This window comes from Oncorhynchus kisutch, unplaced genomic scaffold (assembly GCF_002021735.2).
Source record: "Oncorhynchus kisutch isolate 150728-3 unplaced genomic scaffold, Okis_V2 Okis01b-Okis20b_hom, whole genome shotgun sequence".
Classification (NCBI taxonomy): Eukaryota; Metazoa; Chordata; class Actinopteri; order Salmoniformes; family Salmonidae; genus Oncorhynchus; species Oncorhynchus kisutch.
Window position 1 is genome coordinate 11,903,178 of NW_022261978.1, and position 24,339 is coordinate 11,927,516.

Here is a 24,339-nt window from a genome sequence, read left to right on the forward strand (position 1 = left end):
CTGGAGAGACCTGAAAATAGCTGTGTGGTGACTCTCCCCATCCAACCTGACAGAGAAGATCTGCAGAAAAGAATGGGAGAGACTCCCCAAATACAGGCATGACATGCTTGTAGCATCATACCCAAGAAGACTCGAGGCTGTAAACGCTGCCAAAGGTGCTTCAACAAAGTACTGAGTAAAGGGTCTGAATACTTATGTAAATGTGATATTTCAGTTTTTTTATTTTATAAATTAGCAAAAAAATTATCTAAACATTTTTGCTTTGTCATTATGGGATATTGTGTGTAGATTGTTGAGGGGAAAAAATATTTAAATCCATTTTAGAATAGGGCTGTAATGTAACAAAACATGGAAAAGGTCTAGGTGTCTGAATACTCTCCGAAGGCGCTGTAGATTAGTAGAAGGTGCATTTCTTAGGTCTAGGTGTCTGAATACTCTCCGAAGGCGCTATAGATTAGTAGAAGGTGCATTTCTTAGGTCTTGGTGTCTGAATACTCTCCGAAGGCGCTGTAGATTAGTAGAAGGTGCATTTCTTAGGTCTAGGTGTCTGAATACTCTCCGAAGGCGCTATAGATTAGTAGAAGGTGCATTTCTTAGGTCTTGGTGTCTGAATACTCTCAGAAGGCGCTGTAGATTAGTAGAATGTGCATTTCTTAATTCTAACCTTGAAACCTCTTGAATTGAATCATTGAGTTCATTTGAGTACTAGTCTTCCAAGTTAAAGGAGTATACAAATGTGATGACGTTGTTCGGGATAACAGTGATAAGATGTTGACATGAAAAACATTCACAAGCACGTGAATGTTCACATCAGTATTATTCCACCAAGGTCAGAGAACTAAAATAATGTTCATTAATGCAACATATTATCTGAAAAATGAAATGATTTTTTTTGTGACAGTGTTAGCCATTATTTGTTTTAACTGTGTTCATTATATACATCTATGTACTGTTACTGGACTCCATAAAAACACCATGCAGCTACGACTGGAAGTCACTTTTTCATAGCAGGGGCCTCATTTATATATATTTTTTAATCTTAAGATTTATACATGAACTTAGTCGTAAGATCATTTCCCGATTCGATTCATAACAGATACTGAGCATAAGAACGTTGCTTATGCAGGTTCTAAGAAGCCCATTGGTAACTTAACGCACCTGTGATCTATAAATCTCAAATTAATTTAGAATTGGTGGCACCTGAACGTGCCTTACAAATCAGCGATTTCCCCGTATAGAATGCGGGTTTAGTATTGGTAACTTAACGCACCTGTGATCTATAAATCTCAAATTAATTTAGAATTGGTGGCACCTGAACGTGCCTTACAAATCAGCGATTTCCCCTTATAAAATGCTAGTACAAATGATGGTTTAGTCAGGAATAGCCCAAAAAGGACCAAAAGAGAAAAGCAAACTTTTTTTGTAAGACGAGATCACAGCGATGGTAGAAGATATTGAAGACAGGAAACACGTATTATTAGGTGGACTCAGGGGCGCCGCCAGGGATTTTGGGCACCATGAAAAGATATCACATTGGACCCCCACCACCACAGGCCACGCCAACCCTGCGCAATAGCTGTAACCACACACCTTCAGAACCCAATCGACCCAAAGCTTTAAATATCTCTACCTGATGGTGGCGCTAGAAGAGGTCAAGTGGTCACCAAATCAATAGGTTTTTTCCACTTGGGGACTTGATTGTGCACGGAAACGGTGAAGTCTGTGCATGAAACCCCCCACGAGTGGATCACAGTAAGTAATTAAGAGAATGTGAAACTTGGTTGTTGGTTATCTTCATATACAAGATATGCACTGATTTATTTAATTTACATGGAAATGGGGGAAGCTGCGTTGCAGCTAGTGCGCCCTCCACCCAGGGATAAAGTGCGTGAGGCTCTCAAATCAGCAGGTGCAAGGAGTGAGGGGGGAAGGTTTGGCCACAGGTGTCGAGGGTCCGTCCACGTCTGCATCGCTGCGCAGGGATGAAGTTCGTAAGACCCCGGTTCCCAAGCGTTGCAGACCCACAGGTGCCAGGAGTGAGGGGGAATGTTTGGCCACAGGTGTCGAGGGTCCGTCCACAGTTCGCGTGTTGACCGCCTCGGTCCTGCAAACCCAGAACGAGTTGAACACATTGGTATGGGCAGATTGTGGACTGAACTTGGATGAATACGCAGGGGTTTTGATTCAATTTTGATTCAATTTACATAATGCAATTGTTGAACGTTTTCCACAACGTGAATAAAAACAACTATGCGTTTATATATGATCTGGTATTCTGTTTCTTAGCACCAATCTCTGTAGGAGGGGCGGCAGCGTAGCCTAGTGGTTAGAGCGTTGGACTAGTAACCGGAAGGTTGCAAGTTCAAACCCCCGAGCTGACAAGGTACACATCTGTCGTTCTGCCCCTGAACAGGCAGTTAACCCACTGTTCCTAGGCCGTCATTGAAAATAAGAATTTGTTCTTAACTGACTTGCCTGGTTAAATAAAGTTTTTAAAAAAAAGAGCTGTCTCCTCCTCACTGGAGGCGACAGGGAAACCATTCATTCTTAAAACAGGCCAACATTTTATATTTAGGTTTGAAATTTCACAACCCAATGTTCTTGTCAAACAAACTTGCACTTCTAATGGGCACTACAGTTACTGAGATGTCCACTTAATCTGTTCACATTTTTGTTGTAATGCTAGTGGAAACGATTACACCTGCATTGCTACAAAACGTATCAGTAACCATAGGGACAAATTAAAAACTGTTTTCAGCTATTTGGCCAGAACCTTTTGGGTGTGCAATTTCAATAAAATGTTGGTATGTGTTGCTTTAATTAAGTTGACCATATTAAAACTACATTTAAGTTTTGTATTTTTATTAAATGAAGTTCGCTTCTCTGGCTTGTAGAGGAAAACTCAAGGCAACGCCACCTGCCCTTCAGCAGTCCCATGGGTGTGCTCCACAACCGACCTTGTTCTGCCGTGCGCCAAATTGAAGCGTATTTCCTCTGCTATTCGGGGATCGGCAAATGGAGTGAGAAGCAACCTTTTCAATGCATAGCCCCGGTCGCCTAATAGGGTAATACCGTTGTGTTACATTGTTTTGCACGGTTAATAAGCTATTATACAATGGGGGGAAAATAACTCGCGAGAAGCCACCCGAGTCGTGCGTTGACACTGGCCACTTGGAGCATACATTGAGTAGTTGCATACGGGCATCGCAGATGATCTGAACATTCAATGAATGGAAATTCTTCCTGTTAACATTTACATGTTCATCTACAGACGGTGCGCTTAAGGCAATATGCTTGCAGTCAACTGCACCTCTGACCCCTGGGAAATTACATGAGCGGACAAGCTCAGCTTTGCCTGTTCGTCGGCTGTATGGGAAACGAATATATCTCGTGGACAATACGTGTCGAGAATTGCCTCGATCACTTGTGGCAGGATGCTCTAGAATGTCCCAGTAGCGAGGAATCCCAGAGTGGACAGTACTTCGACTGATAAGGGTATGGCATGATTACAGCGTGTCTTCCTTTCCAGATTAAGTGCTAAATTCGCGCACAAATCTAACAGAACATTTCTTGGGACACGATAGCGATAAACAATGGATCATCATGCGCAAAAAAGTCATTCCGGTCTCTGAAAACTCGGTTTTCAATGTCTTCCAATAACGCAAGAACAGAAATGGTTACTTTTTTTTCTAATTTAACACATTATTTATAGAACATGACATCCTGTTTTTAATTCAAAACACCTTGCGTCTGGCAATGAATTCTTCACACCTTTAATTGATAATTCTTCACAAATTGTTCATAAAGCTAATGCAACGTTCACCACAGGCTTGGATGCACATGCGTCCCAAACTGCAATACCCCTACATAACCAGCAGGGAAATCATGTACGTTTAAGTCTAGACTTTGCGCAGAGAAGATCATTTTCACGTCAAAGTAAAGTTTTATAAATAACTACTTATACGTGGTTTTGTGCGTAAATTGACCGTAAATCCGTTTTATAAATGAGGCCCCCGGATTGGAGAATTTATGCAGGAGGTTAGGATAATTAATGTTGCAGGTTTACGAGAAATAGGTTAAAGGTTAGGAAAAGGTTTAGGGATTGCGAAAATGCTTTCTTACGGGAAAGTCACTTCCGTATGGAAGTCGTGTTTTTAAGGGAGCATTGTTACAGACCTAGCTGCTTGTGATATCTGTTTTCTCATTATATTAAACAGATCATTTCTATTGAATTTAGAACAAGGCTGTAACGTAACAAAATGTGGAAAAGTTAAAGGGTCTGAATGCATTCTGAATGCCCTGTCTATTTAAGGTGAAAGGGTCTGAATGCATTCTGAATGCCCTGTCTATTTAAGGTGCAAGGGTCTGAATGCATTCTGAATGCCCTGTCTATTTAAGGTGAAAGGGTCTGACAGCATTCTGAATGCCCTGTCTATTTAAGGTGAAAGGGTCTGAATGCATTCTGAATGCCCTGTCTATTTAAGGTGAAAGGGTCTGAATGCATTCTGAATGCCCTGTCTATTTAAGGTGAAAGGGTCTGAATGCATTCTGAATGCCCTGTCTATTTAAGGTGAAAGGGTCTGAATGCATTCTGAATGCCCTGTCTATTTAAGGTGAAAGGGTCTGAATGCATTCTGAATGCCCTGTCTATTTAAGGTGAAAGGGTCTGAATGCATTCTGAATGCCCTGTCTATAAGTAATAACACCATGACTAATTGGATTCAGGTCACTTTTTTTTTAAATGAAACAATATACCACATTACTTCTGACTAATAATACATTTATTCTTTTAGAAACATTACAAAGCATGTTCATCTGTTTTTTGTGTGTTTTGTTGGTGTAGTTTTAGACAAATTTGGTCTGGTAAAAAATCTGAGTGGTTGGTATATATTTTTTATCTACCTGCCACAGTCGCTGGTGGACCCAAAAAAGTTAATTTTAGGCCCCGTTGGGTCTTTACTTCATCATTATTGTGTTGTGATGAATTTCTAATAGCAATGATAAACATCTTCTTGTGTTGTCTTTATTTATCGAGGTTAGTCTCAATGATAAACATCTTCTCGTGTTGTCTTTATTTATCCAGGTTAGTCTCAATGATAAACATCTTCTAGTGTTGTTGTTGTCTTTATTTATCCAGGTTAGTCTCAATGATAAACATCTTCTAGTGTTGTTGTTGTCTTTATTTATCCAGGTTAGTCTCAATGATAAACATCTTCTAGTGTTGTTATCTTTATTTATCCAGGTTAGTCTCAATGATAAACATCTTCTAGTGTTGTTGTTGTCTTTATTTATCCAGGTTAGTCTCAATGATAAACATCTTCTAGTGTTGTTGTTGTCTTTATTTATCCAGGTTAGTCTCAATGATAAACATCTTCTAGTGTTGTTATCTTTATTTATCCAGGTTAGTCTCAATGATAAACATCTTCTAGTGTTGTTGTCTTTATTTATCCAGGTTAGTCTCAATGATAAACATCTTCTAGTGTTATTTATCCAGGTTAGTCTCAATGATAAACATCTTCTAGTGTTATTTATCCAGGTTAGTCTCAATGATAAACATCTTCTAGTGTTATTTATCCAGGTTAGTCTCAATGATAAACATCTTCTAGTGTTATTTATCCAGGTTAGTCTCAATGATAAACATCTTCTAGTGTTATTTATCCAGGTTAGTCTCAATGATAAACATCTTCTCGTGTTGTCTTTATTTATCCAGGTTAGTCTCAATGATAAACATCTTCTAGTGTTGTTGTTGTCTTTATTTATCCAGGTTAGTCTCAATGATAAACATCTTCTAGTGTTGTTGTTGTCTTTATTTATCCAGGTTAGTCTCAATGATAAACATCTTCTAGTGTTGTTGTCTTTATTTATCCAGGTTAGTCTCAATGATAATCATCTTCTAGTGTTATTTATCCAGGTTAGTCTCAATGATAAACATCTTCTAGTGTTATTTATCCAGGTTAGTCTCAATGATAAACATCTTCTAGTGTTATTTATCCAGGTTAGTGTCAATGATAAACATCTTCCTATCAGTATTTTTAAAACCATTCACTACCTCATGAATATTCCTATCAGCATTATTAAAAACATTCACTACTTCATGAATATTCCTCACAGTATTATTAAAAACATTCACTACTTCATGGATATTCCTCGCAGTATTATTAAAAACATTCACTATTTTATTAATATTCCTATCAGTATTATTCCACTATGTCAGCGAAAACCTGTGCGAATTTGTAAAAAAGATTGGATTAATCCAATACATTATTGTCTGAATAGTATGTGGAACACCACTAGTGGACACTCATTATATATACATCTACATGATGTATTGTTACACCATGTAGGAGCAGTTTAGACCTAGTCTGCTCATTATATACATCTATGTAGTGTTACAGGAGCAGTATAGACAGTTGTCTGTTCATTATATACATCTACATGATGTATTGTTACACCATGTAGGAGCAGTATAGACCTAGTCTGTTCATTATATACATCTACATGATGTATTGTTACACCATGTAGGAGCAGTATAGACCTAGTCTGTCCATTATATACATCTACATGATGTATTGTGACACCATGTAGGAGCAGTATAGACCTAGTCTGTTCATTATATACATGATGTATTGTTACACCATGTAGGAGCAGTATAGACCTAGTCTGTTCATTATATACATCTACATGATGTATTGTGACACCATGTAGGAGCAGTATAGACCTAGTCTGTTCATTATATACATCTACATGATGTATTGTGACACCATGTAGGAGCAGTATAGACCTAGTCTGTTCATTATATACATCTACATGATGTATTGTTACACCATGTAGGAGCAGTATAGACCTAGTCTGTTCATTATATACATCTACATGATGTATTGTTACACCATGTAGGAGCAGTATAGACCTAGTCTGTCCATTATATACATCTACATGATGTATTGTTACACCATGTAGAAGCAGTATAGACCTAGTCTGTTCATTATATACATCTACATGATGTATTGTTACACCATGTAGGAGCAGTATAGACCTAGTCTGTCCATTATATACATCTACATGATGTATTGTTACACCATGTAGGAGCAGTATAGACCTAGTCTGTTCATTTTATACATCTACATGATGTATTGTGACACCATGTAGGAGCAGTATAGACCTAGTCTGTTCATTATATACAGTACCAGTCAAAGGTTTGGACACACCTACTCATTCAAGTTTTATTTTATTATTTTCAACTATTTTCTACATTGTAGAACAATAGTGAAGACATCAAGACTAGGAAATAACACATATGGAAACATGTAGTAACCAAAAAAAACGATTCAAAATATATTTTATATTTGAAATTCTTTCAAGTAGCTACCCTTTGCCTTGATTACAGCTTTGCACACTCTTCGCCTTCTCTCAACCAGCTTCATGAGGTAGTCACCTGGAATGCATTTCAATTAACAGGTGTGCCTTGTTAAAAGTTAATTTGTGGAATTTCTTTCCTTCTTAATGCGTTTGAGCCAATCAGTTGTGTTGTGACAAGGTTGGGGTGGTATACAGAAGATAGCCCTATTTGGTAAAATACCAAGTCCATATTATGGCAAGAACAGCTCAAATAAGCAAAGAGAAACGACAGTCCATCATTACTTTAAGATATGAAGGTCAGTCAATCTGGAAAATGTCAAGAACTTTGAAAGTTTCTTCAGGTGCAGTCGCAGAAGCCATCAAGCACTCTGATGAAACTGGCTCTCATGAGGACAGCCACAGAAAAGGACCCAGAGTTACCTCTGTTGCAGAGTATACATTCATTAGAGTTACCAGCCTCAGAAATTGAAGCGCAAATAAATGCTTCACAGAGTTCAAGTAACAAACACATCTCAACATCAACTGTTCAGAGGAGACTGCGTGAATCAGGCCTGCATGGTCAAATTGCTGCAAAGAAACCACTACTAAAGGACACCAATAAGAAGAAGAGACTTGCTTGGGTGAAGAAACACAAGCAATTGGTATTGGAACAGTGAAATCTGTACTTTGGTCTGTTGAGTCCAAATTTGAGACAGCCATGTCTTTGTGAGATGCATAGTAGGTGAATGGATGATCTCCGCATGTGTGGTTCCCACCGTGAAGCATGGAGGAGGTGTGATGGTGTGGTCGTGCTTTGCAGGTGACACTGTCAGTGATTTATTTAGAATTCAAGGCACAGTTAACCAGCATTGCTACCTCAGCAGTCTGCAGCGATATGCCATCCCATCTGGTTTGAGCTTAGTGGGACAATCATTTGTTTTTCAACAGGACAATGACGCCAAACACACCTTCAGGCTGTGTAAGGGCTATTTGACCAAGAAGGAGAGTGTTGGAATGCTGCATCAGATTACCTGGCCTCCACAATCCCCCGACCTCAACCCAATTGAGATGGTTTGGGATGAGTTGGACTGTAGAGTGAAAAAAGAGCAGCCAACAAGTGCTCAGCATATGTGGGAACTCCTTCAAGACTCTTGGAAAAGCATTCCTCATGAAGCTGGTTGAGAGAATGTGAAGAGTGTGCAAAGCTATAATCGGGGCAAAGGGTGGCTACTTTTAAGAATCTCAAATATAAAATATATTTTGATTTGTTTAACACTTTTTAGGTTACTCTATGATTCCATATGTGTTATTTCATAGTTTTGATATCTTCACTATTATTCTACAATGTAGAAAATAGTCAAAATAAAGAAAACCCCTTGAATGAGTAGTTGTGTCTGACCTCTACTGTACATCTACATGATTACACCATGTAGGAGAAGATGCGTATTTTGATTAGTGGAAAAAAATGCAGAATTGGGCTGCCTGTGTAAACGCAAATGAAATACATGAAAAATAAACGTTTTTCCAAACTGTGTTACCTACTCCAGTCAGTAGATAGCGATATGAGTTTTTACAAGCGATGCTGCCGGAGTGTGACGTATAATCTAGTGGACGGGACACCTCTTCGACAACGACAGCTAATCAGTCACTTAGATAGCTTGCTATCCAACAAAGACGAAAATATTTGAGCTATTTAGACGTTTTCGGTGTATATTAATCACTGTGCTTTAAACACACGTCTTTCGTATCTACTAGTTACCCATCCCAGCTTCATATTTACGTTGTCGGGTTGCTAAACTGGTTAAATTAGATTTAGGCTAGTAGCTTATGCTAACTATCTAAGTTGGCTTTCTTAATAACATTCCGGACCATGAACTCACTAAACTACTCTCCGCCTGCTAAAGAAGAGGACGTCTGCTGGACCGAGAAACAGGGTCTGTGGCTTAATATTGTCGTGAAAGAAGAGGAGGAAGAGAAGGATGTCACAGTGAAAGGCGATGAAGAAGCTTCCAGAGTGAAAGCTGAGGACCAGGGAGAGATTACTGTCACAACGAAAGAGGAGGACGAGGAAGAAGAGTATGAGACTGGAGATCTGATTAACACAAGTGAGTAACGTTATACCATCTTAAAAACAGGAGCACAAACTGCCAATTGTTGAACTGATGTGGTTTTTCGAAGTGGCAATCCGTGATTCAAACAACAACAAAATGGCCGCCATGGCACTCGTTTTGGTGAACAGCTAAAGGTTGGGTGCTGGAGACACCGATATGTAACAACTTTCAAATCCATAAAATAGCTATGAATACAAGGACTGACCATCCAAATGATAAAAATAATAGTTTAAGCAGGTTCTAAAACTATACAGTGTTTGTTTACAACTTTTTTAAGCACGCTATCAGCCTAACTGACGTGTGAATTACAACACACCCTTCCGTTCTCTAACTATGGCTACATGGCATATCTACTAAGGCGACTCAGTGCATCCAATGGCAATGTCCACGATAGGTATCGGGCCCCACAGTGGAGGTGTCATAATACCCATAAAACCTAGCGGTCAAGCAGGGAAATGCTTCTATTAGTTTTTCCGCCATACATTTTTCCCATAGGGAATATTAGAATAAGGGCCATCTATTGTGTAGCCTTACCCTGGCGTGACGTTTTGATGACAGTTTAATGTTATCTCGGACAAGGTGACTTTTATCAATATATTCAGCTATATTTTACTCTCAAATTCGAAAATGCTAATCGACATTATGCAGACTAGAAATCCCTGCAAGATCCTGCACGTCCACAAAAAATCTATTGGTCACATACACATGGTTAGCAGATGTTATTGCAAGTGTAGCAAAATGCTTGTGCTTCTAGTTCTGACAGTGCAGCAATATCTAACAATTCCACAACAAATACCTAATACACACACAAGTAAAGGAATAATGGACTATATACTGTTTACATACCCTACATTATTAATCTCATATGTATATACTGTACTCTATCATCTACTGCATATTTATGTAATACATGTATCACTAGCCACTTTAAACTATGCCACTTTGTTTACATACCCTACATTACTCATCTCATATTTATATACTGTACTCAATACCATCTACTGCATCTTGCCTATGCCGCTCTGTACCATCACTCATTCATATATCTTATGTACATATTCTTTATCCCTTTACACTTGTGTGTATAAGGTAGTAGTTTTGGAATTGTTAGGTTAGATTACTCGTTGGTTATTACTGCATTGTGGGAACTAGAAGCACAAGCATTTCGCTACACTCGCATTAACATCTGCTAACCATGTGTATGTGACAAATACATTTGATTTGATTTTGAGAATATATAAATATATGGATGAGTGATGTCAGAGCGCATAGACTAAGATGCAATAGACAGTATAGAATACAGTATACACATATGAAATGAGTAATGCAAGATATGTAAACATTGAAAGTGGAATTATTATTATTTTTTAACCTTTATTTAACTAGGCAAGTCAGTTAAGAACAAATTCTTATTTTCAATGACGGAACAGTGGGTTAACTGTCTGTTCAGGGGCAGAACGACAAATTTGTACCTTGTCAGATCAAGGATTTGAACTTGCGACCTTCCGGTTACCAGTCCAACGCTCTAACCACTAGACTTACTACCCTAAAGTGACAAATGTACGATATATTACAGTGGCCAATGAGTCTATATCTAGGCAGCATCCTCTCTGTGCTAGTGATGGCCGTTTAACAGTTTGATGGCCTTGAGATAGAAGCTGTTGTTTCAGTTTCTCGGTCCCAGGTTTGATGCACCTGTACTGACTTCGCCTTCTGGATGATAGCGGGGACAACAGGCAGTGGCTCGGGTGGTTGTTGTCCTTGATGATCTTTTTGGCCTTCCTGTGACAACGGCTGCTGTAGGTGTCCTGGAGGGCAGGTAGCTTGCCACAAATACTGCATCAAAAACACATTTTTAACGTCGTCCGGCCTAACCCGGACAACACTAGGCCAATTGTGCATCGCCCCACGGACCTCCCGGTCGCGGCCGGCTGCGACAGCCTGGGCGCGAACTCAGTCTCTGGTGGCATAGCTAGCGCTGCGATGCAGTGCCCTAGGCCACCCGGGAGGCCTCGATATTACATTTTTGACCGATATTCAATATTTTCCTTAACCGATTATTTAAAATTTTAGCGGAATTTTAATCATTCTAGTACAGTTAAATAGTTAACACACATGGACACAGCAGTCTAAGGCACTGCATCTCAGTGCTAGAGGAGTCACTACAGTCCCTGGTTCAAATCCAGGCTGTATCACATCCGGCCTTGATTGGGAGTCCCATAATGTGGCACACAATTGGCTCAGCGTCGTCCGGGTTTGGTAGGCCGCCATTGTAAATGAAATGTGTTCTTAACTGACTTTCCTAGTTAAATAAAGGTTCAATTAATTAATTGCAAAAAATATATACACTGCTCAAAAAAGTAAAGGGAACACTTAAACAACACAATGTAACTCCAAGTCAATCACACTTCTGTGAAATCAAACTGTCCACTTAGGAAGCAACACTGATTGACAATAAATTTCACATGCTGTTGTGCAAATGGAATAGACAACAGGTGGAAATTATAGGCAATTAGCAAGACACCCCCAATGAAGGAGTGGTTCTGCAGGTGATAACCACAGACCACTTCTCAGTTCCTATGCTTCCTGGCTGATGTTTTGGTCACTTTTGAATGCTGGTGGTGCTTTCACTCTAGTGGTAGCATGAGACGGAGTCTACAACCCACACAAGGGGCTCAGGTAGTGCAGCTCATCCAGGATGGCACATCAATGCAAGCTGTGGAAAGAAGGTTTGCTGTGTCTGTCAGCGTAGTGTCCAGAGCACGGAGGCGCTACCAGGAGACAGGCCAGTACATAGGAAACGTGGAGGAGGCCGTAGGAGGGCAACAACCCAGCAGCAGGACCGCTACCTCTGCCTTTGTGCAAGGAGGGGCAGGAGGAGCACTGCCAGAGCCCTGCAAAATGACCTCCAGCAGGCCACAAATGTGCATGTGTCTGCTCAAACGTTCAGAAACAGACTCCATGAGGGTGGTATGAGGGCCCGACGTCCACAGATGGGGGTTGTGCTTACAGCCCAACACCGTGCAGGACGTTTGGCATTTGCCAGAGAACACCAAGATTCGCAAGAACGTGGAGAATGTTCTGCTGCCTGCAACATCCTCCAGCATGACCGGTTTGGCGGTGGGTCAGTCATGGTGTGGGGTGGTATTTCTTTGGGGGGCCGCACAGCCCTCCATGTGCTTGCCAGAGGTAGCCTGACTGCCATTAGGTACCGAGATGAGATCCTCACACCCCTTGTGAGACCATATGCTGGTGCGGTTGGCCCTGGGTTCCTCCTAATGCAAGACAATGCTAGACCTCATGTGACTGGAGTGTGTCAGCAGTTCCTGCAAGAGGAAGGCATTGTTGCTATGGACTGGCCCACCCGTTTCCCAGACCTGAATCCAATTGAGCACATCTAGGACATCATGTCTCGCTCCATCCACCATTGCACCACAGACTGTCCAGGAGTTGGCGGATGCTTTAGTCCAGGTCTGGGAGGAGATCCCTCAGGAGACCATCCGCCACCTCATCAGGAGCATGCCCAGGCGTTGTAGGGAGGTCATACAGGCACGTGGAGGCCACACACACTACTGAGCCTCATTTTGACTTGTTTTAAGGACATTACATCAAAGTTGAATCAGCCTGTAGTGTGGTTTTCCAGTTTAATTTTGTGTGACTCCAAATCCAGACCTCCATGGGTTGATAAATTTGATTTCCATTGATCATTTTTGTGTGATTTTGTTGTCAGCACATTCAACTATGTAAAGAAAAAAGTATTTAATAAGAATATTTAATTCATTCAGATATAGGATGTGTTATTTTAGTGTTAATATATATACATACACACGCATACATATATACACACATACCCAAACAAACAAAAGGATGTGTTATTTTAGTGTTCCCTTTATTTGTTTGAGCAGTGTATATTCATTCAACAGGTGTTTCACGTTCGTAAATTCATCAGTTATCCTGCGCTCTGGTACAGTCAGACGAGAGTGCTCTGAAATTGGAGTAGATAGCCACAGTGAATTTGCAAACCCAAGAGATATATGCTAACTGGATAACAGTCGTTCTTAGCTAGCTAACCAAATGACACCTGCATCTCTAGCTGTGTAGCCACCAAAAAAACAATACGAGGGGGAAAAGTTACCCACTCCTCCAATGACATCACTTCCTCTTGTTAGCTAGCTAGTGTTAAGCTCCATGTTTTTTAGCTTGCTACCTAAATAGAAACGCTAGCCTATTAGCCACATTATGACTGCCTCGTGATCATTGCCCTTGCTAGTCTGATTGTATAGACATTCCCAGCCTTAGTTACATTCGTTTGTTTTTGTCCAAAATATTGAGTCATTGAATCTGATACGGTGCATCCCGAATGGAGGCAGTAAACAATGTACCAGGCCAGCTGTAATTTACAACCTGAGAGCAATATTTTTTGGGACTAAGAAATGTATTGTTGAATTATATTATTCATGCATTGAACTGTATCCATCTATTCTGCCAACAATGCCTTAGTGTTCGTCATGGAATGTTGAGTCAAATATAACCTATTTTTAAAAACCTCTTATAAAGTTGGTTTCGTAGCATTAATTTTATAATTTTGACTGATTTATGATTGTCTGTTTGTTTCATATCTGCAAATTAGTTAAAATGCTTTCAGTTCCACTTTAAATAAACACTTTGTCTTTGACAGCAGAGAGACCAGATTCAGCAGAGGAACCAGAGCCAGAGACTTCCGAACCAGCAAGACGACATCACTGTTCCTACTGTGGAAAGAGCTTTAACCAGTTAGGTGACCTAAAGAAACACGAGAGGATACATACAGGAGAGAAGCCTCACAAATGTTCCCAGTGTGGACAGTGTTTTACCTGGTTACAGAATCTAAAACAACATCAAATAATACACACAGGCGAGAAGCCTTACCAATGCTCTCAGTGTGAAAAGGCTTTTACCCGGTTAGCACATCTGAAAGAACATAAAATAGTACACACGGGAGAAAAACCTTTCCACTGCTCTCAGTGTGAAAAGCGATTTACCAAGTTAGGGATCCTAAAACAGCATGAGAAGACACACACAGAAGAAAAGCCCTACCATTGCTCCCAGTGTGGAAAAAGATTTTCCTTAGCAAAGTACCTGAAAGAGCATGAAAAAATACATACAGGAGAAAAACCTGGAGAGAAGCTTTTTCTCTGCTCCCTGTGCGGAAAGAGTTTTACCCAGTCAACCCACCTGAAATCCCACACAAGAACGCACACGGGGGAGAAGCCTTATCAATGCTCCGTTTGTGGAAAGAGTTTTTCTCAATCAAGTTGTCTGAAAAAACATAAGAGAATACACACCGGAGAGAAGCCTTACCACTGCTCCCTGTGCGGAAAGAATTTTACCCGGTTAGATTACCTGAAATCACATAACAGAACACACACAGTTGAGAAGCCTTTAAACACAGGAGAGAAGTCATCATTGTAAATAAGATTTTTTTTTCTTAATTAACTTGCCTGGTAAAAAAAATATTCTTATACTTCCCCAAAAAATATGAATATGAGGTGTATGTAGTTCAGTGATGTTCAGAATGAACAGTTTATATACTGTTTATGCCATTTGATGAAAGTGTAGTTTGTATTTTTTAAATCTCAAGACATTGAATATGAAATACATTGGTTTGATTGTAGACTACCAATATGTCAGTTTGAATGTGTATGCTCTCTGCGATTACATGGTCATTTTTCAACTCCGGCTCTGTGTGTTGTGTGTCATTACTCGAGCACTCTCAAGTGCCATTTACTCTATTGTTTACATTTGCTTTCAATATGTATCTTACAGGCTTTAAGGGAATAGTATGGTCCTGTAAAGATAACAGACCAAGAAAACAATTAGTGCCACAAACAAAGGCAATTGTCACTAAATGTTTGTCATTGCGGTTCTACAGTGGAAATGTACCTCTAGTTCCAACTTCTGAACAGCAACGTATGTCTCCTTTTATAAATATGGATGAATTGAGTGAGCACATCTCATGTTCCCCTGGTCTCTGGCACAGCCTATAGGCTCTGGGAGACGTGAATCGAGTCCTCTTCATTATATTTCTATATGTAATGTTCAGAATCAAAATGATTCACCTGAATATATGTTTCTCTTGTTTTGGTATGTTTTATTGCTGTTATTGGTTCTGTTTTAATTGTGTCGTGCTTTATCTAGTTCTGATCACATACGCTGTGCAGTTTTATAGATTCGTTTTATAGTCCAACAACAACCCCCGACATGAAAGCAAGTTTGCAGCACTTTGGTGGCAGTCAGAGTAGCTTTGCTAATCAAGCGATGAACTCAGATCAAATATATATATATTTTCTTACTCCCTGTTTCACCATCAGCCCTTCCAGCATTGCAGACAGAAGTAAACCACTGTAGCAACAGGTCATAAACAGGAACTAATAAGCTCACACTTGGAGTATGTTTGTAGATGGTTACAAATGATAAACCCAGCCCTTATCAGAAACTTAGTCAAATTACTTTGCGAGTCAGTTTATCAATGAAAGACCACAAAATGAATTATTGACTCATGGTTTTGTACAACATCACAGATAAGCCCAGCATTATCTTTCAACTGATAAAAGTCACGTTTCCTGTTTTTTTTTCTTCTTCTTCTTGCTAGCTTTAGCTCAAAGCTCGGTGGCTTTTAAAGGCTAGCTAGCTTTAGCTCAAAGCTCGGTGGCTTTTAAAGGCTAGCTAGCTTTAGCTCAAAGCTCGGTGGCTTTTAAAGGCTAGCTAGCTTTAGCTCAAAGCTCGGGGGCTTTTAAAGGCTAGCTAGCTTTAGCTCAAAGCTCGGTGGCTTTTAAAGGCTAGCTAGCCTTTAAAAGCCCCCGAGCTTTGAGCTAAAGCTAGCTAGCTTTAGCTCAAAGCTCGGTGGCTTTTAAAGGCTAGCTAGCTTTAGCTCAAAGCTCGGTGGCTTTTAAAGGCTAGCTAGCTTTAGCTCAAAGCTAGGTGGATTTTAAAGGCTAGCTTTAGCTCAAAGCTCGGTGGCTTTTACTATAAGATCCATGTGTAATGCTACTTGTTGGTGACCCATGGCCCTTAACTAGCCTTGTGAAGGCTAGCTAGCTGGAGCGGTGGTCAGGTAACACTAGCTGGAGCGATGGTCAGGTAACACTAGCTGGAGCGGTGGTCAGGTAACACTAGCTGGAGCGGTGGTCAGGTAACACTAGCTGTTCTTTTCCAACTTTGTGATTAGCCCTTTTTGCCATCTATATCACTTGAATACCTTGCTTCTATATTGATCTGCATTGCTTGCTGTTTGGGGTTTTAGGCTGGGTTTCTGTGCAGCACTTTGTAACATCGGCTGATGTAAAAAGGATTTTATAAATACATTTGATTGATTGGAACCTGTTACACCTCCCCTGGATTACAATGCTTTCTGTTACCTCTTACTATCCTGGAATCTGTGTGGGTAACAATGGACATTTCCATGGTAAAACAACGTTCTGAGAACCATATGTTTCTAAGAGCGTGGTTGTCTTATGGTTATTTTGCATTCAACCTTTCCACAACGTTCTGGGAATGGTGCAGTATAGTTGATTGGCTTTGGAACATTCTCTGCGTATTTACAGGAACTTGACGAAATAATTTTCTCGGTATTTCATTACTGTAATATAACGTATCCTAAAAGTTCAGACATATTTAATTAAATGTTTGTTCGCGTTCTAGAAACGCATTGGGAATGTTCTCAAATAGTTCCCGAGAACGTTAACATTATTTTGTGGGAATTTCAATACTTCAACAAGAACAGCTAGTCAACATGACCAAAACATTGTACCTCTTTTTCTGAACGCTTTCCGTATATATTAGCCACTGTGTTTAACACACTTCCAAAGTATATATTAGTTACCCCATTTATTTCACATTTACGTTTGTTAGCTAGCTGGCTGTATAAATGAGCAGACTCGAATCCTAACTAGCTCACATCCGACCACGAGCTCACTAAACTACCCCTTTTAGCGGTCGCTATCACGTTTAAGGTAAGAACCAAATGCAGGCTGTCGAAGTAACAATGTTTATTTCAGCAACAAGGGCAGGCAAACGACAGGTCAAGGCAGGCAGGGGTCGATAATCCAGAGTAGTGGGGCAAAGGTGCAGGCAGGGTCAGTGCGGGTGAAAACAGGAACAATAGGGGCAGAGGGAAAACTACTGGTAAACTTGAAGAAACAATAAGAACTGGTAACAAACAGAACACCGGTATAAATACACGGGATAATGGGGGAGGGGGTGTGACAGTCGCACAGTTTGTCTTAGTAATAAACGTGACCTCCAGGTCGAGGGATCTGATTTGTTTTCAACCTCACAGGAAGTCAATTTTATCATGTGAAGATTTAAATCAGGGTCATATTAATTAGTGCACACCATAGTGAAATGTTTTGCAACCGAAAACAAAAACAAGCTGTATTGGGGACATTTAAGCTGAATGCAGTTTATATTCAGTTAAGAGTAAATAACACAATGCTAAGCTTATTTCTATGTTTTCCCTGTCTGTAATACACACGATTTCCACTGATCTTAATTGTGACACTTTATTTGTGTATGGGTTCTGACGTCAGCTGACGTCAGACTGAAGGTTCCAGGACTGAGGACACTGATTTGTTGTTGTATTTAAAAAAAATATTTAACCTTTAGTCATAAATCACCAAGGTATATTTTATAGATGGCTCTGTAGTTACACAAACTATACACATCAATACTTTTTTATTTCTTTCTTTAGCATTTACAGACCAAGGCCTCTTTTTATAGATCAGCTCTGTGGTTACAACAACAATCTATATACATCAATACACTAAAAGCCAACCAGAGACCCCAAACACCCAATCATAGAACACAGACCCATTATCCAGGGGTCGCCCAAACTTTCTGCCCTAGAGCAGGGGTCTCCCAACCTTTCTGCCCTAGAGCAGGGGTCTCCAACCTTTCTGCCCTAGAGCAGGGGTCTCCCAAACTTTCTGCCCTAGAGCAGGGGTCTCCCAAACTTTCTGCCCTAGAGCAGGGGTCTCCAACCTTTCTGCCCTAGAGCAGGGGTCTCCAACCTTTCTGCCCTAGAGCAGGGGTCTCCCAACCTTTCTGCCCTAGAGCAGGGGTCTCCCAAACTTTCTGCCCTAGAGCAGGGGTCTCCCAAACTTTCTGCCCTAGAGCAGGGGTCTCCAACCTTTCTGCCCTAGAGCAGGGGTCTCCAACCTTTCTGCCCTAGAGCAGGGGTCTCCCAACCTTTCTGCCCTAGAGCAGGGGTCTCCAACCTTTCTGCCCTAGAGCAGGGGTCTCCCAAACTTTCTGCCCTAGAGCAGGGGTCTCCCAACCTTTATGCCCTAGAGCAGGGGTCTCCCAACCTTTATGCCCTAGAGCAGGGGTCTCCAACCTTTCTGCCCTAGAGCAGGGGTCTCCAACCTTTCTGCCCTAGAGCAGGGGTCTCCCAAACTTTCTGCCCTAGAGCAGGGGTCTCCCAACCTTTCTGCCCTAGAGCAGGGGTCTCCCAACCTTTCTGCCCTAGAGCAGGGGTCTCCCAACCCTTTCTAGCATCACGTCATGAGTTTGATGTTTTTAAATCTTTCAAATAGGCACATTCTTCTGTTCTCCTCTACCTTGCAACTCTTCCCTGGGTCCTTAGTGTAGAAGAGATTTTGTTTTCTATCAGTTTACCTGGTAAAATAATGGTTGATAAACTTAGTGGATCTTCCAGTAAGACAGTATGCAGGTTTCCATTGACCAGGTTTATTCAACAAAAGCAATGTCGGAAAAAATAAAAATGAAAGAAGTTGGCCGTCATGGCGCGGAGCTCCGGGTGCTGCAGTAGGTACAAGGCTCCTCCTTCAACTCCTCATCTAAAACACAAGACAAATGTGATGTTGGAACCTTAGTGGTCAGTGGTTTAACAGTAAGGGGGTTAAGGTGACAGTAGGGGGTAATGGTAGGGTGTAGGGAAACTAATGTCCTCCTCCCATACCAGACTCCTCTTCTCTGGCACAGAACACTCATACACACGAACATGTAAATAGGGGGAACGTTCCTACGTGTGTGTGTGTGTGTGTGTATTAGTGGCAGGAGCAGCAGGAGCTCCATGTTGATGATAGAGCCCACCGGCACTCGGCTGGCTTGGTACCTGAACAGGAACAAGGATATGACTTCACACCTCCACTCCCACCGTCCTTTCCACTCCCACTGTCCTCTCCACCTCCAACCATCTCCATTCCCACTGTCCTCTCCACCCCAAACACCTCCACCACCTCCACTCCCACCGTCCTCTCCACCCAAAACACCTCCACCACCATCACTACCACTGTCCTTTCCACCCCAAACGCCTCCACCATCTCCACTCCCACTGTTCTCTCCACCTCCAACCACCTCCACTCCCACTGTCCTCTCCACCTCCAACCACCTCCACTCCTACTGTCCTCTCCACCTCCAACCACCTCCACTCCTACCATCCTCTCCACCCCAAACACCTCCACCACCATCACTACCACTGTCCTTTCCACCCCAAACGCCTCCACCATCTCCACTCCCACTGTCCTCTCCACCCCACACACCTCCACCACCTCCACTCCCACCGTCCCCTCTACTCTCACCGTCCTCTCCACTCCCACTGTCCTCTCCACCTCCAACCACCACCACTCCCACCGTCCTCTCCACCTCCTCTCACCGTCGGCACCCCAGCTCCCTCTGACCATAGATAGACCACACATGAACCACTCAACATGGTCAATACACGGACACCTTGTCCCCAGGCTCCCGAGCACAGCGCAAATAAGCATGGGATATCAACCACTCAAAGTTGACCTTACTGGGAGTGACCACATAATTCTAAGTTGACCTTACTGGGAGTGACCACATAATTCTAAGTTGACCTTACTGGGAGTGACCACATAATTCTATGGGACCTACTGAATGATAATAGAGACAGTCAGACTTTTCTAATCCAAATTGTTTACTGTGTTTTTGAAATATGACGCTCAGAAAACAGTGTTTATTGAAATATGACAACAGGAGACGTTCCAGACCAGCAATTCATCTCAGATTAAAAAGGAAGAAAAAAGGTCAGCTTCAAGGGTCCATTGAAAAACTGTTGTCATAAAGTGGGTCAATTTAGAAGTGGAGCGCCTGGGCCAATCCCAAATCATCCCCCTAAAACCTATACGCCCTAAACACTTATGGAGATCTGAGATGATCCACTTTGACCCCCCACCAGGTCACAGTTACACCATATTGCTTATATGGATCAAGTCTCCCTCAGATGTCCACAAGGGCACAGGTTTTAGGGGATGATTTTGGGATTGGTACAGGCTCTCTACTTTTAAGATGACCCCCCCACCTCTACACAAACTGTTTTTATTTTTGTCCAGACCCTTTTTAAAATGGCCCCTCCTATGCACTTGTGGAGAGGAGGGTCTCAGCTGAAGTCTAAGAATACTGATGTGTTTCTGTCCAGTTGTACCTCAAACAGGCCTGCAGGAGCACACGGACCATCTGTGAGTGGAACTGTGAAGACTGTTGAGGTGGGAGAATCAACAGGCCTGCAGGAGCACACGGACCATCTGTGAGTGTAACGGTGAAGATTGTCGAGGTGGGAGAATCAACAGGCCTGCAGGAGCACACGGACCATCTGTGAGTGGAACGGTGAAGACTGTCGAGGTGGGAGAATCAACAGGCCTGCAGGAGCACACGGACCATCTGTGAGTGGAACGGTGAAGATTGTCGAGGTGGGAGAATCAACAGGCCTGCAGGAGCACACGGACCATCTGTGAGTGGAACGGTGAAGACTGTCGAGGTGGGAGAATCAACAGGCCTGCAGGAGCACACGGACCATCTGTGAGTGGAACTGTGAAGACTGTCGAGGTGGGAGAGTCAACTGTCAACTGGTAATTGTTTATTCCACTTTGCTTTGGCAATGCACACATCAGTAACCTCTACATAATGTACCATCAAATACATATAGAATTATATTCCTGACTCTGACGTTGCTCATCCTAATATTTCTATATTTCTTAATTCCATTCTTTTACTTTTTAGATGTGCATGTGTTATGTATTGTTAGATATTACTGCACTGTTGAGCATTTCGCTACACCAGAAAAAACATCTGATAAATGTGTGCATTTGACCAATAAAATTTGATTTCATTTGTTGTTGGTGGAGTGTCTTGGTCAGTTTAGCACAGAAAATGCCACCCTTGTCAACCTGTCACCTAATCATGCCTAATGACCTTATTGGCTGTAAGAGAAAACATAACACCTGGTTGTTTTTAAATTACTTATTTTGAAATTGTTTGCCAGAATTAACAATGTTATGAATATTTGTCGAAATTGCGTTATGCACTCCAGTCAACAGATGGCGATGTGAGTCTTTCATGTGGTGCTTCTTGCGTGACGTATAATCTAGTGGACGGGACTGGACGCTTCTTCAACGACCAACAAGGCTACTTATTCAACCATTTCGGTAGCTTGCTAGTCAACATAAAATCGAATCATTGAAGTTCTTTAGACTATTCTTGTGTATATTAATCAGTGTTTAAAATACAATTATGTGTATGTATTAACGTAAAATTAATTTGCTTGTAAAATTTACCAATTTGTTTAAAAAAAAGTTATACCAGCCCCAGGCTAGTCGCAAATGCTAACTAGCTACCATCCCCGACCATGAGTTCACTAAGCTACTCCCCCCCTGCTAAAGAACAGAAGGTCTGCTGGATGGAGAAAGAAGCTCTGGGTCTTAACATTGTCGTAAAAGAAGAGGAGGATATTACAGTGAAAGAAGAGGAGGATATTACAGTGAAAGAAGAGGAAGAAGCTTTCAGAGTGAAAAGGGAAGAAGAAGAAGAGGCTATCACATTGAAAGAAGAAAATGATGTTACAGTGAAAGACGAGAAAGAACCTTTTGGAGTGGAAGAGGAAGAGGGGATAGAGGCTGTCACAGTGAAAGAGGAAGAGGGGATAGAGGCTGTCACAGTGAAAGAGGAAGAGGGGATAGAGGCTGTCACATTGAAAGAGGAAGAGGGGATAGAGGCTGTCACAGTGAAAGAGGAAGAGGGGATAGAGGCTGTCACAGTGAAAGAGGAAGAGGGGGTAGAGGCTGTCACAGTGAAAGAGGAAGAGGGGGTAGAGGCTGTCACAGTGAAAGAGGAAGAGGGGATAGAGGCTGTCACAGTGAAAGAGGAAGAGGGGATAGAGGCTGTCACAGTGAAAGAGGAAGAGGGGATAGAGGCTGTCACAGTGAAAGAGGAAGAGGGGATAGAGGCTGTCACAGTGAAAGAGGAAGAGGGGATAGAGGCTGTCACAGTGAAAGAGGAGGTGGTAGACGCTTTCAGAATTAAAAAGGAGGAAATCACATTGAAAGAAGAAGAGGATGTTATTACAGTGAAAGAAGAGAAAGAACCCTTTGGAGTAAAAGAGGAAGAGGAGGCTATCACATTAAATGAAAAGGAGGATGTTCTAATGGAAGAAGAGGAAGAACCTGTTGGAGTGGAAGAGAAGGTTATCTCAAAAGAGGAAGACGTTTTGAGAGTAAAAGAAGACGGGGATGAGGAGGACGAGTCTGAAGATCCGAATAACACAAGTGAGTACCATCTTAAAATAGGGGCACAAGCTATGCAGTTGTTGAACTAATGTGTGGTTTTAAAGGGGCATTCTACTGATGTTCTACACATGAATATGTTGTTCAGTACTGTAGGAATTGTTGAAGGAGCTCTCTGTGATTGTTCCATACATTTGGGGATTTTTAAAGTAATGACATATATGCCTTGCTCGAACTTAGACCCCTTTATTCATGATTTAATGTATTAATAAGATTGGGTCTCTGGCATACCATAGCGAATGCGTTGGTACTTACGACCAAATCTGTATCCGTGTATCGATGAATATCCATAGTCAGTATGCAGTGTTTCTTTAATAAAAGGTCGTCCCTTACATCACCGAGCGGTGCCCAGGAAATAATGACATCCAATTGTTAGACGCGACTACCTCCCGTGGTCTACGTTTGGGCTAATAAAGGAGGTCGGTATAATTTGTGGAACGTTCCAACAGGAATCTGTAACAAAAACAGGATTCTGTAACAAACAGCGCATACAAAGTTGTATAGAGGCAGAATAAGATACCGGGTAGAGAGTGGGTTATTTCATTACGTTTTTTCACTCACCACGTTTATCCACTCTGGTAGCCTACGGACAAACATTAAGAATAAGCTACGTGGTGAGTTGATGCCTATTCAGCTGCTAGTTAGCTAGGTGATTTGATCATGCTACTTTGTATGCGAGGTTTGTTGGCATCCTTGTGCATTACGTTTTTGGAACAAATTCCTGTTGGAACGTTCCACAAATTATACCCACCCTAATAAAGGCATATCCATTGATTCTTGGAGACTATAATTTATTAATGCCCAATACATTTAGTTCAACTGTCGTACCCCGTCTGAGGGGTATATTACAGTAGCGAGATAGAGTTAGCGAGCTAACTTGGGTCAATTCTGAATTTAACTCATTGAATTGTTTTGCCCTCTGATTGTTAGTGTCTATGGGTTATTGTGTGTAGATTGATGAGGACAATAAATAATTTAATCAATTTTAGAATAAGTCTGTAACGTAACAAAATGTGGAAAAATGGAAGGGGTCTGAATACTTTCCGAATGCACTGTAGTCTGGAAATAAGACCGTATTTAGTTATATTTTCTGAGGTTTAGAGACAAAAGTACTGGTTGTCCCTTCTGTTTGGCATAGTTTCTAGCCAAGCACACTGGTTGTCCCTTCTGTTTGGCATAGTTTCTAGCCAAGCACACTGGTTGTCCCTTCTGTTTGGCATTGTTTCTAGCCAAGCACACTGGTTGTCCCTTCTGTTTGGCATAGTTTCTAGCAGGGCACACTGGTTGTCCCTTCTGTTTGGCATAGTTTCTAG

At 41.5% G+C, this 24,339-nt stretch overlaps 1 protein-coding gene and 1 long non-coding RNA gene across 4 annotated transcripts; both read left to right on the forward strand.

Annotated features, from left to right (window-relative positions):
* The first annotated feature begins 293 nt into the window (after positions 1–293).
* LOC116359024 (uncharacterized) lies at positions 294–2,259 on the forward strand. Its single transcript, XR_004206591.1, has 2 exons — positions 294–1,752; positions 1,847–2,259. It is a non-coding gene; the product is annotated as an uncharacterized LOC116359024 (long non-coding RNA).
* Positions 2,260–8,914: 6,655 nt separating this feature from the next.
* On the forward strand, positions 8,915–21,422 carry LOC116359020 (zinc finger protein 501-like). Of its 3 annotated transcripts, XM_031811659.1 has the most exons (4): positions 8,916–9,440; positions 14,125–14,218; positions 20,445–20,494; positions 20,887–21,422. In XM_031811659.1, exons 1-4 carry the CDS (start codon positions 9,206–9,208, stop codon positions 20,928–20,930), a joined length of 423 nt encoding a protein of 140 aa, XP_031667519.1. In that variant the 5' UTR covers positions 8,916–9,205; the 3' UTR covers positions 20,931–21,422. The 3 variants fall into 3 exon arrangements, with proteins under 3 accessions (XP_031667518.1, XP_031667519.1, XP_031667517.1); XM_031811658.1 differs by lacking the exons at positions 20,445–20,494; positions 20,887–21,422 and having other exon boundaries at positions 8,915–9,440; positions 14,128–15,164; XM_031811657.1 differs by lacking the exons at positions 20,445–20,494; positions 20,887–21,422 and having other exon boundaries at positions 8,917–9,440; positions 14,125–15,164.
* The last annotated feature ends 2,917 nt before the right edge of the window (positions 21,423–24,339 follow it).

Bases quoted from the DNA above. Each gene is read 5' to 3' on its own strand.
- LOC116359020 (XM_031811657.1), top strand. From the start codon at position 9,206: ATGAACTCACTAAACTACTCTCCGCCTGCTAAAGAAGAGGACGTCTGC. The intron at 9,441-14,124 runs GTGAGTAACGTT...TGTCTTTGACAG, and splicing joins TGGAGATCTGATTAACACAA to CAGAGAGACCAGATTCAGCA.